Source organism: Pavona decussata, unplaced genomic scaffold, assembly GCF_977016875.1.
Source record: "Pavona decussata unplaced genomic scaffold, jaPavDecu1.1 SCAFFOLD_297, whole genome shotgun sequence".
NCBI classification, from domain to species: domain Eukaryota; kingdom Metazoa; phylum Cnidaria; class Anthozoa; order Scleractinia; family Agariciidae; genus Pavona; species Pavona decussata.
This window is the reverse complement of record NW_028145694.1, coordinates 318,565-332,950: the sequence shown is the minus strand read 5'-3', so window position 1 is coordinate 332,950 and position 14,386 is coordinate 318,565. Positions and strand designations below refer to the sequence as shown.

Here is a 14,386-nt window from a genome sequence, read left to right as displayed (position 1 = left end):
CTATAATTAGAAAAATCGCTTGTCTGTCACGCGCCGTTTTCATTTAGGGTGTTTTTTTTTTTTGGAAATCAGTAGGAGATTGCTTATTAAGGAAATATCTGCAACATAGTTTTATGAAAAAAGGTACAATTTCCTGGACAAGTTCCAAAAATATTAAGAATGACGGCTTTGTTTGGTTGTTTACTTTTAAATGTTAGTTTCCAATGTTTCGGAAATCGACTTTGACAGTTCTCGCCCGCCCATAATTCGCAACTGTTTGACAGATGTGAGTGCAAGGAATAATCGAGCATGAAGTTTAAGTTGATTTTCTTCTTTTCTGTGCTCTCTGCGACTGTTACAGTAACAACAACAGCATACCGCGACCATGGATCAAAGAATAGAGCAGGGAGTGTCTCACAACATTCCAAGGAGACTGCAAGGTTTCCGCTTCACTCTTACATGAAGAAAATTTACCACACTCGAGCTCGAGGCAATAGAAATGGAAGTTTTACGGTTTCAGTACGAAACCAGAAGATTCTCGCTACTTCAATTCGTGGTTTTCAGCCAGAAATGAACGGTAGGTTTCCTTTCGCACGTTTAGTAAATAAGGTTGTTGTTCCATTGCCGTTAAGAACCATCGCCATTATCTTGTTAGTTGTGACTTTTTCAATTGGTGTTTATAAATAGGAAATTCACTCCTGAAAAGTTTTATTTCCAAAGTGGGATGAAACTGTACTGTGTTTAATCTGTGTTTCCTCAACCGAGAGTATTACATGTAAATAAAGTTAGCATGCTCTAAAATTGTCGTTTGGATTAAATTAAATCAATAGTCATAATTCGCTCCTTGTTTTACACGGTTGGAAATGTGTCCACATTGCTATTTTGTTTTCCAGCCAATGTGTTTCTTCAGTCGTTTGTGTTTAAAATATGTTCTTCGTCAACATTATTGCAAGTACGGATTTTCTCGGGCGAACACGGATGCAAACCTTTCTTTGATTTTGTAATGCTCCATGTTTACACGCCAGATAAGACATGTAACGATCAAAAGTAAAAACTTCTGAAAATTTATACAAGAAAGTCGAGAATAGGTATTAAACATTTAGGAAACACAAACTTGTGCATACTTAATCCTAGGCGAGTCCATGTTTATAGGGCCCTGAAGCCGGAAAAAGCGGAGCGTTGCCATTTTAAATGAATGTCGGTGTTCTCCAACACGTCTTTACCTTGTCTCTACGACAGCATCTTTCATGGAAGCAAAATTTGCTTCTGAAAAGGCAAAACATTTACAATTTCTTTCCACCAAACATGTGGGAAGGGCTTAAATTGGGAATATTTTGGAAGGCTACTAAAAAATAGAATATTTTAATCTCACAAAAATATTCTGTGATGCATCCATAGGAGATAGGAAAATAATTGTTGTCACATATTTTATTATCTTTTGCAGGCACCAGAAGAAAATACTCCACGGTGGATATGCAGTTTCGTTTCGGGCAAATTTTGCAAGATGACATTGTGGTGGAAGCAGAATTGATTTTGACGTCTAAACGTTCGCGAGTGAGCCGCAAATTTCATGTCAGCGTATATGCTGATCAGCCTGTTTCAGCGCCAAATGACAACATGTGGATAGATTCCCGCGCTTTGCCGCGGAGAGCCAACGTGGAGTTTGGACTAAATGTGACACCTGCGCTGAGAGCTTGGAGTCTTTTGTCGGAAAAGATTTACACTTTTAAGGTAATTTAACTTAATAGAATTACAAAATTTTAAATAAACAAGCAAAAGAAGGAAGAAACAGACTGAATGTTTAGTGTTTCTGGAAGGGTCTAGGCAGTCATCAAAGCTATTTTAATTAGCTCTTTTACTTGAGCTTTGAGTTGAGAGGCTGTGAAGAAGTATGGTACGTTTTCTTAACAGCATCTAAGGGCTTCAGAGTGCCATGACTTACTATAGTTTCCTTGAAGCAGTAAAATAATTGAGATGATTTCTGGGCATTGGAAATTTAAGGGAAAGTTTGCAAATTCTTTGAGTGAATAGTGCACATGAAGGTCAGAATCTGCAATTCAAAGCTACCGAAGTCAAACACGTTTGTGTTAGAGTGTTGATAGCTTTGATACCAGTTTCCATAACTGTTTAGGGCTGGGGTTGGAGGGGGTCTGGGCTGCACCCTCCCACCCTGGCAACCCCCCTCCCCCACCCCCACCCACACACATTATTATGAAGAACTATGAAGAAATCATAATTTTTTAATTTTTATTTTTTGGGGAAAACTGGTATGGTATTTTGGGCAGCGAATTTTCATCATATCAATTAGACATAATTATTATGATGAAAATCTGCTACCCAAATGCCATACCAATAAAGAGTAAAAAACCAACCGTACGCTTTGTAAAGAAGAAAAGGATCGAAGGAACACTTGTTTACTAATAAAAGAGCACGTAGAACTTATCAATTATTTTCAATCCACCCAAAAGTGGTACTGAGTTTAGCCTGCACCCTACGATCTGATAAAAGTAAATATCAGATACACTGTTGACAGAAACTTAACAAAAAAAAAAAACTTCAGGAAAGCAATGTCCACAGAGAAAAAAGAGTTGAGTTGGCAAACAAAAATTTAGAAAAAAATATTGAAAAAGGGCCAGTAGCATCAGGGCCCAGTTGTTCAAAGCCAGGTTAAGCTAATCCTGGATTAACGTGAACTTTGATTCGAGTTTAATACCTAATCAATGAAGATTCTTCCAAAAGATTTTTGTCCTTCAATATTGACTTAGACTTCTCTTTACCTTCAGCATGACATCAGCCTTTAAACCAATTTTTAACGAGCGTGATGAAGACCTTGATTAACTTGTAATCGTGGATTAGCGTTAATCGGCTTTCGAACAACCAAGCCCAGGTCTGTTGATAATTTTTGACCAACTTAAAGACTGTACAAACCATCTATGACAACCATGAAGACATAATTCAGTTTGTATTCTCCAAGTAAAAAAATAATAACCGAAATAATTTCACGCATAGGTCGCAGACTAATAATAATCAAAGATTAGGGAGTGCGTTCGATGATCTCGATCCCAGGCTCCCTCTCTCTCTTTTGCCAAGTTGGTGCTGATGTCATTTGCGGGGCCAGATACACATTCCAAAATCTATTCATTCATCCGTTGATCGATTGATTGTCCCATACAATCTAGACTCCAAACGCAATAAGGAGTGCGTTCTTTTAACGTCGAACACAATTAGTAGATGTTAGGTTATAGAGTTGCCAATAAGTCGAGCTCAGGAAATTTTTTGTAAGAAAAACCAGATACAGTCCACACACCTGCGCTTGGGGTATCGCGGACGCAAGCAAGGTGAGAAGTTAAGGTTCAACTTTCATACCAGTTGCTGTTTGACCAGCAGTGAGAGAAAAAGGGCTTTGTGACATAAGACCTTGAAAAATTTTATACGGGGTGCTTAGTATTTTACGATCCCGTGAGGCCCATGCAGGTCTATCTATCCCTATAACGTTTACAACAGCTATTGCGATATGACAATTTAAATATAGAAACAGGCAAGGGGCCTAGAAATACTCATTAAAGAAAGCTCCATCTAAAAAGCTCTACTGTATTCATATGAAAGTTTCATATGGATAAAAGCTACAAAGACATGAAACCTCCGTCCCTGTGCACCAGCGGCCAGCAGGTTTCATTTCGGTAAATTAGGTTCAACACAACCCCCTTTCCCGTGAAAAAAGTTTGCTCGTACGATGATCGGACTGTTTTTACGAAACCGTACGCCTTTTACACGGTCATTTTGGGGTTGTAAAAATTAGAATTGGCAGGAAAGGTGGTCCGCTATAACTCCCTTGAATACCTGTTAATAGATTCACTATCCAGCAACTTGAAACTCTTGTAAATTCGGAATTCTAATCATTACGTGGAATCTAGAGTCCAAGAGTTTATTGGATTACCTTTTGAGGGTAAGGGTTACAATTTTATGTTGAAGGAATACCTGATTAAGGATACGTTCTCATATCCCTGGTTGAAGGTGGAAAATATCCATAAGAACATCAACGGTACAGCTTCCATGTTAAATTTTTGGAGGTGCTTCAAACATGGTTATGAACATGGACCTTTCCTGGTACTGTACACACAATCCAAGAACCCACAAAGCAAAGATGATATATGGAAGTTGGTGACAGTCAATCCACACGCATTTTATCCCAATCCAGTGAATACTACTGAGGCCAGGAACAGCAGCGACATTACACAGAATCGAAAACATCCTGGAAAAGGTGATGACAGGTCTCCACGGAATCCAACCCTGATATGTTACCAGGTGTCATTTGCCATCAAAATGAGAGACTTCTATAGTAATGTGATCCTGCCAAACATTGGTTTTCTTAACTACTGTGATGGTTACTGCCATTTCCCAATCCAAAATCACTTGACACCCACCATCCATGCTGTCACCTGGGCATTGTGGTGGAAAAGGAATAGCAATTCGTATCCACCCAAGAAGCCACTGTGCGTTCCTACTAAGCTGGATTCCCTAGCGGTTATTATTTCTGACCCAGAAACTGGGCAGCTTATACAGAAAGAGTGGCTGGAATTTTCAGCCAAAGAGTGTGGCTGTCGTTAATGTTACAGTTTACTGTAGTAGTTACAACTAGTAGTTGACTGCTGGCGTTGTGTTATATGTCTGTCAGCTTAAAACCCCACTTTTACAGAGGTTTTCCCAAAGAAAAGGGGGTAGAGTTAAACAGTTTACCCTCCTATACCCAAGAGAGGCTAAATTTTAACAGAAACTCATACAGCGATTTTAAAAATACCAACGAAAGGGCTTAAAATATTTTTTTATCGTTGTGTTGTCTAAAGGACCTTGTTGCCGAAAAGTTCCATTTAAACAGACACTAAGGATTTCACCGATAGCCCCAAAGCACCTTCCACAGCTTAATTAATAGCAGTTAGGTAAATTGAATTCCTTTTTAATTAATGGATTTGAGGCTATTATCTACAGATTAAGACTAAAAGCTCAATCAAATTTTGATCTCAGTAGTGAACGGTCCAGTCTTGCCTTAATTGTTCAACAACCTCTGTTAACTCCTTAGAGCGAACCTATGTAACAGGAAGACATAAGAAAGAGGTACATCTTGTGTTTCCATCGTGAAGTCCACTTTATACGCACCTGTCCAATCACAAACGACATGAGATAGGCTGCCATATAAATTACAGATTATCCTGAGAAAAAAAAAAACGGACAATTTCCCGTCGCGGTCCTCAACCAGTGGAAGCTCACTAATACGCCGCCATGTTGACTCTTACCTCATACTTTCACTATTCTGGGAAATGTAATGTTGTGTTCCTCAAGAAAGATCCTCGCAGTTATTTACACAACGCAAGCAGTTGCGAAAAGAAAGCCCGAAAAACATTCAGGCCTGAACGGAATATGCCTTTCGAATCCCATTCAAGCTTGATTTTATTTTAAAGTTTTCTGTTTGAAACTGCTTTAGTAGCGTAAATAATTGCGAGGGTCTCTCTTCTATTTAATCTGATCTGCAGTCCAAATATATGTTTGTATTCACCTTTTCACTTTGTTGAAGTCAGCTTCACTCAAGCGTCATAAAAAATGGACATAACGACACAAACAAAGCATCACTGCGGTTTTTCTTCATGTCGTTATGGAAACTTCATTATGTTTCTGTTATATCGTCAAGTTGTTCACACTTGTGACAAAATATTAGCATGAATGTTTTTTGTTGTTGTTTTTTCTTGGGCGTTATGTTGCTTGGTAGTTAGTGCCAGACTCACTAACAGACTTCGTACAATACGTACGTGATGAACTGTTGTGGTCCATCCCAGTCCCAATTAGGGCCTTAATCGTGAGTTTTGTGTTAAAAGTATCAACTAGCTTCAATAGTAGTGATAAGAAGTTGGTCTATGGAGTTTGTTCTTAGGATAGCGAGGTCACTTTCATGACAAAACGTTTTGTTGAGTTCACATGTAAAAAAAAGTGATTAGGGAAAAGAAATGTGTTCAAAGGTTTGGAAGTAAACAAGCCAACAAACTAAATGAGTTTCCTTTGGGGTGATATGAAGGGAAAGTGTGACTGCAAGGGATTTTTTTTAAGGTAATTCAACTTTGCAAGTTAGATACTTCTTGGATTTAGTCTTTTTTCGTATTCTTATCGAATGCGCTAAAATTGTTACTTTTTAAGATTCTGTGACACGTACAATAACAAAGAAAGTCAAGCCAAACATACAAGAATAAAGTGTAGATGTTTATCTTATTTACTTCGCTTTTTGTTGTTGTTTGTTTTCTGTCCTGTTTGTTTATTTTCCCTGAGCAATATACCTAGAACGCTATGTAATTAAACCGTTTTACCTAAGATAGGTTATTAAATTAAAATGGACACTTTGCCAGGTCGTACGTGGAAAGAAAGAGACTTTCGTCCACAACTAATTAATCCAGTATTTATCTGCCATTCCAGGGGAAAGGAGGGGGAGGGGGGCGGTGGACTCGGAATTTTTGGTCGGGGGTGTGTGGCTCGGTTCTCCAAACCCTGATCCTATTTCAGTCCAAAGTATGCCTATACTTCTCACGGTCCCACATACCTATGTAGCTTATATAGGGAAATAAACACCCCCCCCCCCCCCCTTACCCTCCACACACACCCACCTGGGGTCTGGAATATTCAAACCAACACTTCCATGTTGGGCCAGCTGAGGCACCTTCTTCGCTTAGACATTGCTTAACGTTCGTTTTCAGTAAGTTGGGAAATAAGGTGGTGCTTATTAAAATAAGATCATTGAGCTTTACAGTATTAATGAATCAATTTTTTGCTCGACTCAGTTTCCTACTTGACTTGGAAAAGGAAAGAAGAAAAAATATGACGACAAACGTTATCTCATTATTTAGAGCGTTAACTTTACTTTAATTGTTCAACGACGTTTAAACCGCTCTAAAAAAAAAAGACATGAAAAAATGCTTCTTCCTATTCGTTGGACATTCATTGTTACTTGGCTTTCTGTCACTTATCTTTTTGCCACTCCTGAAGAAGGATAGTACTGTCTAACCGAAATATTGGGCAATAAAATTATTTTAGCTGTCCGATCAGCCTTGCATTTAATTTTACATTCATTGTTACGTTGGATGTTTTTTTCCCCCAAGTTTTACAGCGGTTACCAATAACACGCGACCTACCGTCTTCAAAAGAGTTGGATAAAGTTCAAAAAGAGAAAAGCTGTTGAAATTATTTTGAATGCTGGCAAGATTCCAAGGTAACCCGGCAGGAAACTAAGAATTTCACCTCGCTAAGAGAAGGTAAACTTTATTTAAATTTCCAGATCAAGGGAAAATGAAAGGTGTTTTTAAATTTAAAATTTTAATTTTCACAGCTGCACGTGATAATTTGCTCACTTGCACAAAAAGCTGATTTTGCAAAATTATTACGGTAGCGATTTAAATTGTTGTTGTTTTTTTTTTAAATACGGCTCCATCTAAACCGAAAGCCCATTCTTTTAGATAAACTGGTCTGGAAATCAACTTTCATAAAGTTTACCATCTGTCAGCGGATAAAACTGCCAATTTCTTTGTTCTGTTGCCTTCAAATGTTCTCAGAATTGACAAAAATTTCAACGGTTTTTCTATGATTGACGTCCACCAAAATGCAACTTTATCGGAGTTTTTTGAAAGCGATAGGCCGCGTGTTATGGTAACCGCTTTAACAGCTGGCATTTTGCTGTCGTTTGTGGTTAACTCTATTGATTCTGCGTTCTGAAATTTCGCTTCGAATTTCATGTTATGTCATCGTTTGTTCATCTGTATTTCAATTAAGATTATGCATAATAAAAAGAAAATTATCAGAATTCGATTAATTTATCACGGTGACGACCATTCTACGTACGTTTGCGACTGCTGAATCGAAAGCTCTACCATGGAATTCTCAAAGGGCGTTCTCCTCGTTCAATTGCTACTAATTTTATACGCCCTGAAGTTAAGCACTGCAGACTGTCAAGGGAAATGTGAGCAGAGTAGTGGCAGCTTTGGCCAAACAGGAATAAAACATCGTGCCATACTGGGTCACAGCTTTAAGAACTTCACCGTGAAGAAAACGTTTGATTGTCATGTGAAATGCTTCGATGAGAGATGCAGGTGCCAAGCATATCAAATGTGGAACAATCGCTGTGAGTTACTGGATGAAGACAGGAGTTCGGCTCCAGATGATTTCGCCAATAAATGGGGATACTCCTACTTTGATATGGATAATGAGTTTGTAAAACAGGTAAGGGATATGAGTTCCATATTTAAGAATTAGATCATGGGCCGACCTTTTTTATGAATAAAAAGTCAACGAGGTGTCTTCGAGTTGTAAATGTGCTGAAAGAAAAGCAAAATTCGTATTTAAATTGCAAAAGCTAAGTGGCACTGAGTTGTGGCAAATTAAACCATTTACGGTGTATCTCAAAAAAAAATAATGAAGAGAAATTTTACAACATTTCACAACATTCACGACACTCACGAATTAACAGAACGTAACGATGAATGTTTCCTAAACAGTTATTTTGTAGTATACATATGTCAATGTGCTTATGCAAATTAGTGTACCAAAATCAGTTCGGCTAAATGGTCCAGGGCTTAGTTCCTCAGTTGAAATGTAGGAGGTTTTCTCTTAAAATTAAACCGAAATATTGGAAGGTCACTTTCCAACTTTTGTTAACGATTCTTATAAAATTGAAATTCAGACTTCTGGTCATTTGAGTAGCAATATGACAGTTATAACGTGGCGCTAGCGCTTATACCGCATACGTCTTCAAAACCGTTTTTAAATGGATGGTAAATTGGAAAATGGAAGAAAATGTCTTACAAGTTACAGGTGACTTCGCCTCCATTTGAAAACAAATTTTCGTTGGAAAAAATTTTATCTAAGTTTCAGAGTAAACATTTCTCGTTAAAAATGGCAGCTCTGTAAACAGCTATTTTCCTAAACGTGAGTTGAATAAATTTAAAATTCCATTTTAAAATAACACTCTGAAGGCAAGTTTATCAAAGCAATGCCCACCTATTCGGCACGCACTAGGCGCAGTTGACGTAATGTTTTGCAAATAATTTTATTTGTGGCAATGGAAACTAGGCTTACTTTGTACGTTGTGCTAGCAGATTTTCGAGAAATTTTAGTGAAGTTCACGAAAACATTTAACAATTATTCCACAAGCGCGCGTTGGATATTTAACAATTAGATTATGAGTTCGAAATTTCTATCGCGTGTTTGCCCTCATCAACTATCACGCGATAGAAATCTAATTGTTTTAGTAAAACTCTAATAGTCGTTCAAAACTTAAAAACAAGCTAAGACAGGTTCTAAACACCAATGAAATACCAGTTGAGCCTTCGCGCGACTGAACGTGATATCTTCACACGTGAAAAGATCGCCGCTGCTATGGTTACATGATAAACCGCGCCTTTGCAATGATTTGGTATTTCGTTGGTGTTTATATAATAAACAGAACATTAAATGGCCGCTTGGAGGTACAAAATTTCTCTTCTCGTGTTGAAAAATATTTTACTCGTTCGCAGCGCTCACTGGTGAGATATTTTTCAACAATTGAAGAAAAATTTCGTATCTCCGCGCGGTCATGTAATATTCTCTATAAATAAGTCATGCCAGGCATTACTTACTCAACTCACTGTCTATTTTTAAAATAAATAGATCCCAAGTTGCCGTGCGCCTGTTCAGTAATAGATCACAGGTGACGTCAAAATGTGAAAAGAACAACACGAGTTGGAGGCGAGTGTGTCACTGATGTTCTTACCGCAATTTGACGTCTTCGGTGATCTATTACGGAACAGCCGGACGGCAACTTGGAATCTATTTGTTTTATACAATTAACAGAAAGGAAACATGACAAACTTGCCTCGCAGCGCTTGGCTGTTCGATTTGTGCCAGTTCAGGCATTTTCAAAGTCACCAACGCTACTTTCTGTGTCGGCTTCTTCTTTTCTTCTTTATCGTACTTGTAAACAGCTGCTTCCTCTAACTTTTTTCCGAGGCCTTCGCTTACTCAAAGCAGAATAATCGAGTAAATATTTTCAAAACTGTGAGTCTTTTCGTTGCGATAACATCTGCTTTGGAGATTTGTTTCGGGCAATTTTGTTTTAGGCAATTTCAAATAGACAAGAACACTGTACTTTCGCCTTAGTTTCTTCTTTTTCTTGTTTGTAAACAGCTCCTACCAACCTTTTCTAGAGGCCTTCACTTGCTCAATTCGAAATAATCACGCAAACATTTTCAAAACCGCGCGCCATGTTGGACAAAACAAAGAAAACAATTTTCCCTTGACGTCATCCGTGTCTGTACTCTAATAGATCATAGGCAACGACCAATCATAGCGCGCATAGTATTCATTGCATTTTATAAAACACAATAGATAGTGAGTAGCGTAGCCAATAAGAGAGCAGCATTAGTGATAGAACACTAGTAGATTTATATTAAGAGATGATAGATCTTCAACAAGGCGCGTAGCGCCGAGTTGGCTATAATCATATCATATCCAACAAGCGCGCTATTGGAATAACAGTTTTTTTTTTTTTTTAAAAAACAATTAAGAAATATTGCTAGATCTTGCTGATTTCACTTTGCAAGTACAACCAGAAGATAATTTAATGGCCGCTATTTCTCGGGCATGGTATAATAGTTCATATACCATGACCGCTGAGCCAATCAAATGCCTGGAATTGCATTATACAATGATCCAGATTTTAATCATAAGTGTTATTTGGTCATTTTACTCTCGTTTTTTTGTTTCTTTTTTTTTTTCTGTAAAATTAATTGTTTCGAGGAAACAAAAGCAAAAGGAAAACTGAACTTGAAATAGATTTGAAAAAATTCAAATGTCAAGCAACTCGAGCCCTAATAGCCGAGTGACATATCTGGGGTGTTCAGTAATGAAAGACTGAAGGCATTTTTGTTTGATTATGTTGCTGGTACTTCACATCTATGTCGTATCTAGAGTTAAAATCATGAACATGTGCAAAATGAGCATTATACAACCATTTGGGTACCTTTTTGGGTGAACCGAGCATCTCAGTGGACTGACAAATAAGCTAAAGCATGTCAATGGGGAACCAAAACCATAATCTATAAAAGCCTAATACAAATGCAATCTATCTCGAACTTTTTATCCATAAATACAAGAAATTCGTAAGCCTATTGACCTATGAAATAGTCGATAAAACATCACGTGCAATGGTTTTAAATCCCGATAAAACCTCGTCCTAATTAGTATGCGGTGTTTAATGTTTTTCCCGTATGCTAATTTCCAACGTTCACAAAAGCATCATTGTTATGAACTCTCTTGACACACGCTTTTCCAGGAATATTTTTGAAGCCGTTCAATAAACTAGCAGCACGTGTTTTATTGGGTCTAAAACCACTCGGCTGCGCCTCGTGGTTTTAAATCCCAGTAAACCACTGCTGCTCGTATTTTAAAAATTACATAACTTTGCGACTTATTATTTGATTAATTTACCTACCATCATCCCTATGGCTACTTGTTGGTGTCTTAATTATGTCACAGAAACTGATTAAAATGTGTTCCGTCTTATCTTTAAGATTTCAGTGAACAACGCATGCTCAGATCAAACATGCAGTAACCAATGTTGTAACCAAAGTCCGTGCGCCCATGGAGGCACGTGCACTGAGCTATGCGACCACGCCAAACACAAGTTCAACTGCACTTGTACCGCGGAATACTATGGTAAGCTTTGTAAGAAACGTAGACCTACATCTTGTAAGGATCAACTTGAAAAGGACAGAGGGAGCCAGCCTGGTCTGTATCTTTTGTTTGATTCAACGAGCAAGTCATTGTATGAAGTCTTTTGCGATTACACGTCTGAAAACGGATTCATTTGGAATCTGATCGAGTCTTTCAGCTTGGCTAACAACCACGAGTTTGCAAACAAGCCATTTTATAAAGACTACCCTGTCAATCAGAATTCCTTTACCTGGAATAAGTTTCGCTTATCGTGGTCAAGGATGAAATCCATAGCTAGCCACTCCACGCATGTGCGCGCCACATGTAACTTTAACACTGATGGACTTAATTACACTGATTACTTAAGAGCCAAACTGAGTGATATTGACGTCATGAGTTTGAATTTCGACGGATGCAAAAAGTATGAATACATCAACATCAGGGGCTATAATTGCCATAATTGCACGGCCCACTTTGCTCAAAGAAATAAATGGCACGCACACGTCGACTCCTATTACGGATCTCAGAAAGGTTGTCAGTTTAACAGTTCCCTCGAAGGCGCTGTGAAGATGAAGCATGGCGAAGATAACTTCGGATGGTACAATATAGTTAATCGTGTACATAGATGTTCAGCAAGCGCTAATTCTACAACTCAGTGGTGGATTGGAGAACAGTAAAAGTTAGCTGCACACAGCTGCACGTCAAACGAGGATTACACTGGAGGCAAGAAGTGGATATTTAGTTTTTATATATTAACAGACTAAGTGAGAAATTTACCAATGGCTAGAGGCAATAAACGTTAAATGCTACAATTTGTTGAACATGTTATGTACTTTCAATAGAGCCTGTTAAATAAAATGCAAAATGTGCACACGCCAAGGGAGAGGCAGGATTCTAATCACTATATTATCATCTCTCGCTCTAAGGAAATTCTTCCAAAATTCTTCCAATCGGCATGCACAGGTAAAGAGAATAGCTAGACAAAAGGTTGTAAAAGTAAATTAATTAGTATCTGACGACGGTTTATTTAACAACTCGAAAAAAAGAAGCGTAATGTTCAAGAAACTGCAGTACGGCTTTAACTGACAAATTTTGTCTTGCAACTACTTTTTGCGCAATATTGTAAAGATAGAAATACGCGTACTGTAATGAAGTTTCATGACTCAACTTATGGCGTTTAGCAAGAGAAAAAACAAACAGAAATTAAGATAAAGAAAGGGAAAAGAAGAATAGGAGTGAACAAGAAGTTAGCTTTAGAGACAAACTTTCTTGTGTTGGGGAACTGCTGAAGGATAGAAATGTGTAAGAACAACAAGGCAGACATCAGTGCAGACCAGGTAATGATGGAAACTGCCATAAGACTAACGGAGAAATTGCGCAATGAATTGGCTGAAGTCAGAAAAAAGAAGTGTGGAGTCGTAAATGTAAGCTTCTTGACCAAAGTTTGCATGAGGGGGTGAGGCATTCTACCCCAAAAAGTCAAATAAGCCATTCAATTCGGCATAGAGCAAGAAGATACATAACTAGTAATGGAAGAGTCGTGAAATTGACGAAATTTTTTTCCTGCAAAGCCTGGTGGTTAAGCAAAAACAACACCAAAATGCCATGTATTATTAAGCAAGGCTGTTTTCTTGTAATTGTTACTGTTGTATCATTTAGTTTTTTTGTGCTTACACTAAAGATCAATATGGTAAAATTATCCTACATTTAGGAAAAGAAGTGTCTTTTTGTCTTATAAAATACGACATGGAAACCACTTAATTGATACCCTGCTTCAAAAATTCATTTCTAATTCATAAGCCCATTGACCTATCAAATGGTCGATAAAACATCACGTGCAGTGGCCTTAAAATCCGGTAAAACCTCGTCCTTATTAGTATGCGGTGTTCAATGTTTTTCTCGTTTGCTAATTTCCAACGTTCACAAAAGCATCATTGTTATGAACTCTCTTGACACACGCTTTTCCAGGAATGTCTTTGAAGCCGTTCAAGAAACTCGCAGCACGTGTTTTATTGGGTCTAAATCGCGATGAAACACTGCTAGCCTACTTGTGTTTCAAACATTACTTAAATGTTCTGGTTGGGTGCTCCTGACAGTTCAGAACTTTCTTCACTTATTTACTTGTTTAACATGGCGCGTATAAAAATTAAATTATTTAACTTTACAGTGTTCAGTAATCATTTAGCAATTTTTAATTTTGTACAATTTAATTATTTTTCTCGACCCAGTTTCCTACTCGACCTGGAAGCAACAAGAGAAAAAAGATAACTAAGTTGTTATTAAATCAAAATATGACGGCAAGCGTTATCTCTCAACATCAGGAGTTCTAACATTAAATTAATTTTTTAGAAACGTTTAACGTGATAAAAAATATGAAAAATGCTCTTCTGCTAGTTTTTGGACATTTATTGTTACGTTTATTTTATCTTTATTCGTATTTATTTTTTTTTTTTTAAGTTTTAACAGTGTCTGTTCAGCGAATTTTTCCCATCTTTGGCGTTCTATTCTGCTGTCGGAAATTTCGCTTTGAATTTCATAAAGTCATAGTTTGTTCAACGGCAGGTGAAAATTATATGTAAATAAGCTAGATTTAAAATGCCTTGGCTCAAGCAAACATATATCTTCTGTAATTGAATTAAGATTATGGATCATGCGGCAAGGAAAATATCAGAATTAATTCAACTTATCA

At 37.6% G+C, this 14,386-nt stretch overlaps 3 protein-coding genes and 1 long non-coding RNA gene across 4 annotated transcripts in view; 3 read left to right on the top strand and 1 right to left on the bottom strand.

The window, feature by feature from the left end:
* LOC146454926 (uncharacterized) overlaps window positions 1-14,348 on the bottom strand; it is a 44,891-nt gene extending 30,543 nt beyond the window's left edge. The window contains exon 1 of the long non-coding RNA XR_014859149.1: window positions 13,939-14,348. This is a non-coding gene — a long non-coding RNA (uncharacterized LOC146454926). The remainder of the gene's footprint in view (window positions 1-13,938) is intronic.
* LOC146454922 (bone morphogenetic protein 10-like) overlaps window positions 260-14,386 on the top strand; it is a 39,780-nt gene continuing 25,653 nt past the window's right edge. Inside the window, exons 1-2 of the mRNA XM_085094941.1 lie at window positions 260-556; window positions 1,424-1,710. Coding sequence (XP_084951067.1) covers window positions 289-556; window positions 1,424-1,710 — 555 coding nt within the window. The 5' untranslated portion in view covers window positions 260-288. The remainder of the gene's footprint in view (window positions 557-1,423; window positions 1,711-14,386) is intronic.
* LOC146454928 (bone morphogenetic protein 10-like) lies at window positions 3,943-4,587 on the top strand. The gene has a single exon (XM_085094950.1). The coding sequence runs from the start codon at window positions 3,943-3,945 to the stop codon at window positions 4,585-4,587; it is 645 nt and encodes a 214-aa protein (XP_084951076.1).
* LOC146454927 (uncharacterized) lies at window positions 8,116-13,134 on the top strand. The gene is made up of 2 exons (XM_085094914.1): window positions 8,116-8,229; window positions 11,556-13,134. Exons 1-2 carry the CDS (start codon window positions 8,116-8,118, stop codon window positions 12,372-12,374), a joined length of 933 nt encoding a protein of 310 aa, XP_084951040.1. The 3' UTR covers window positions 12,375-13,134.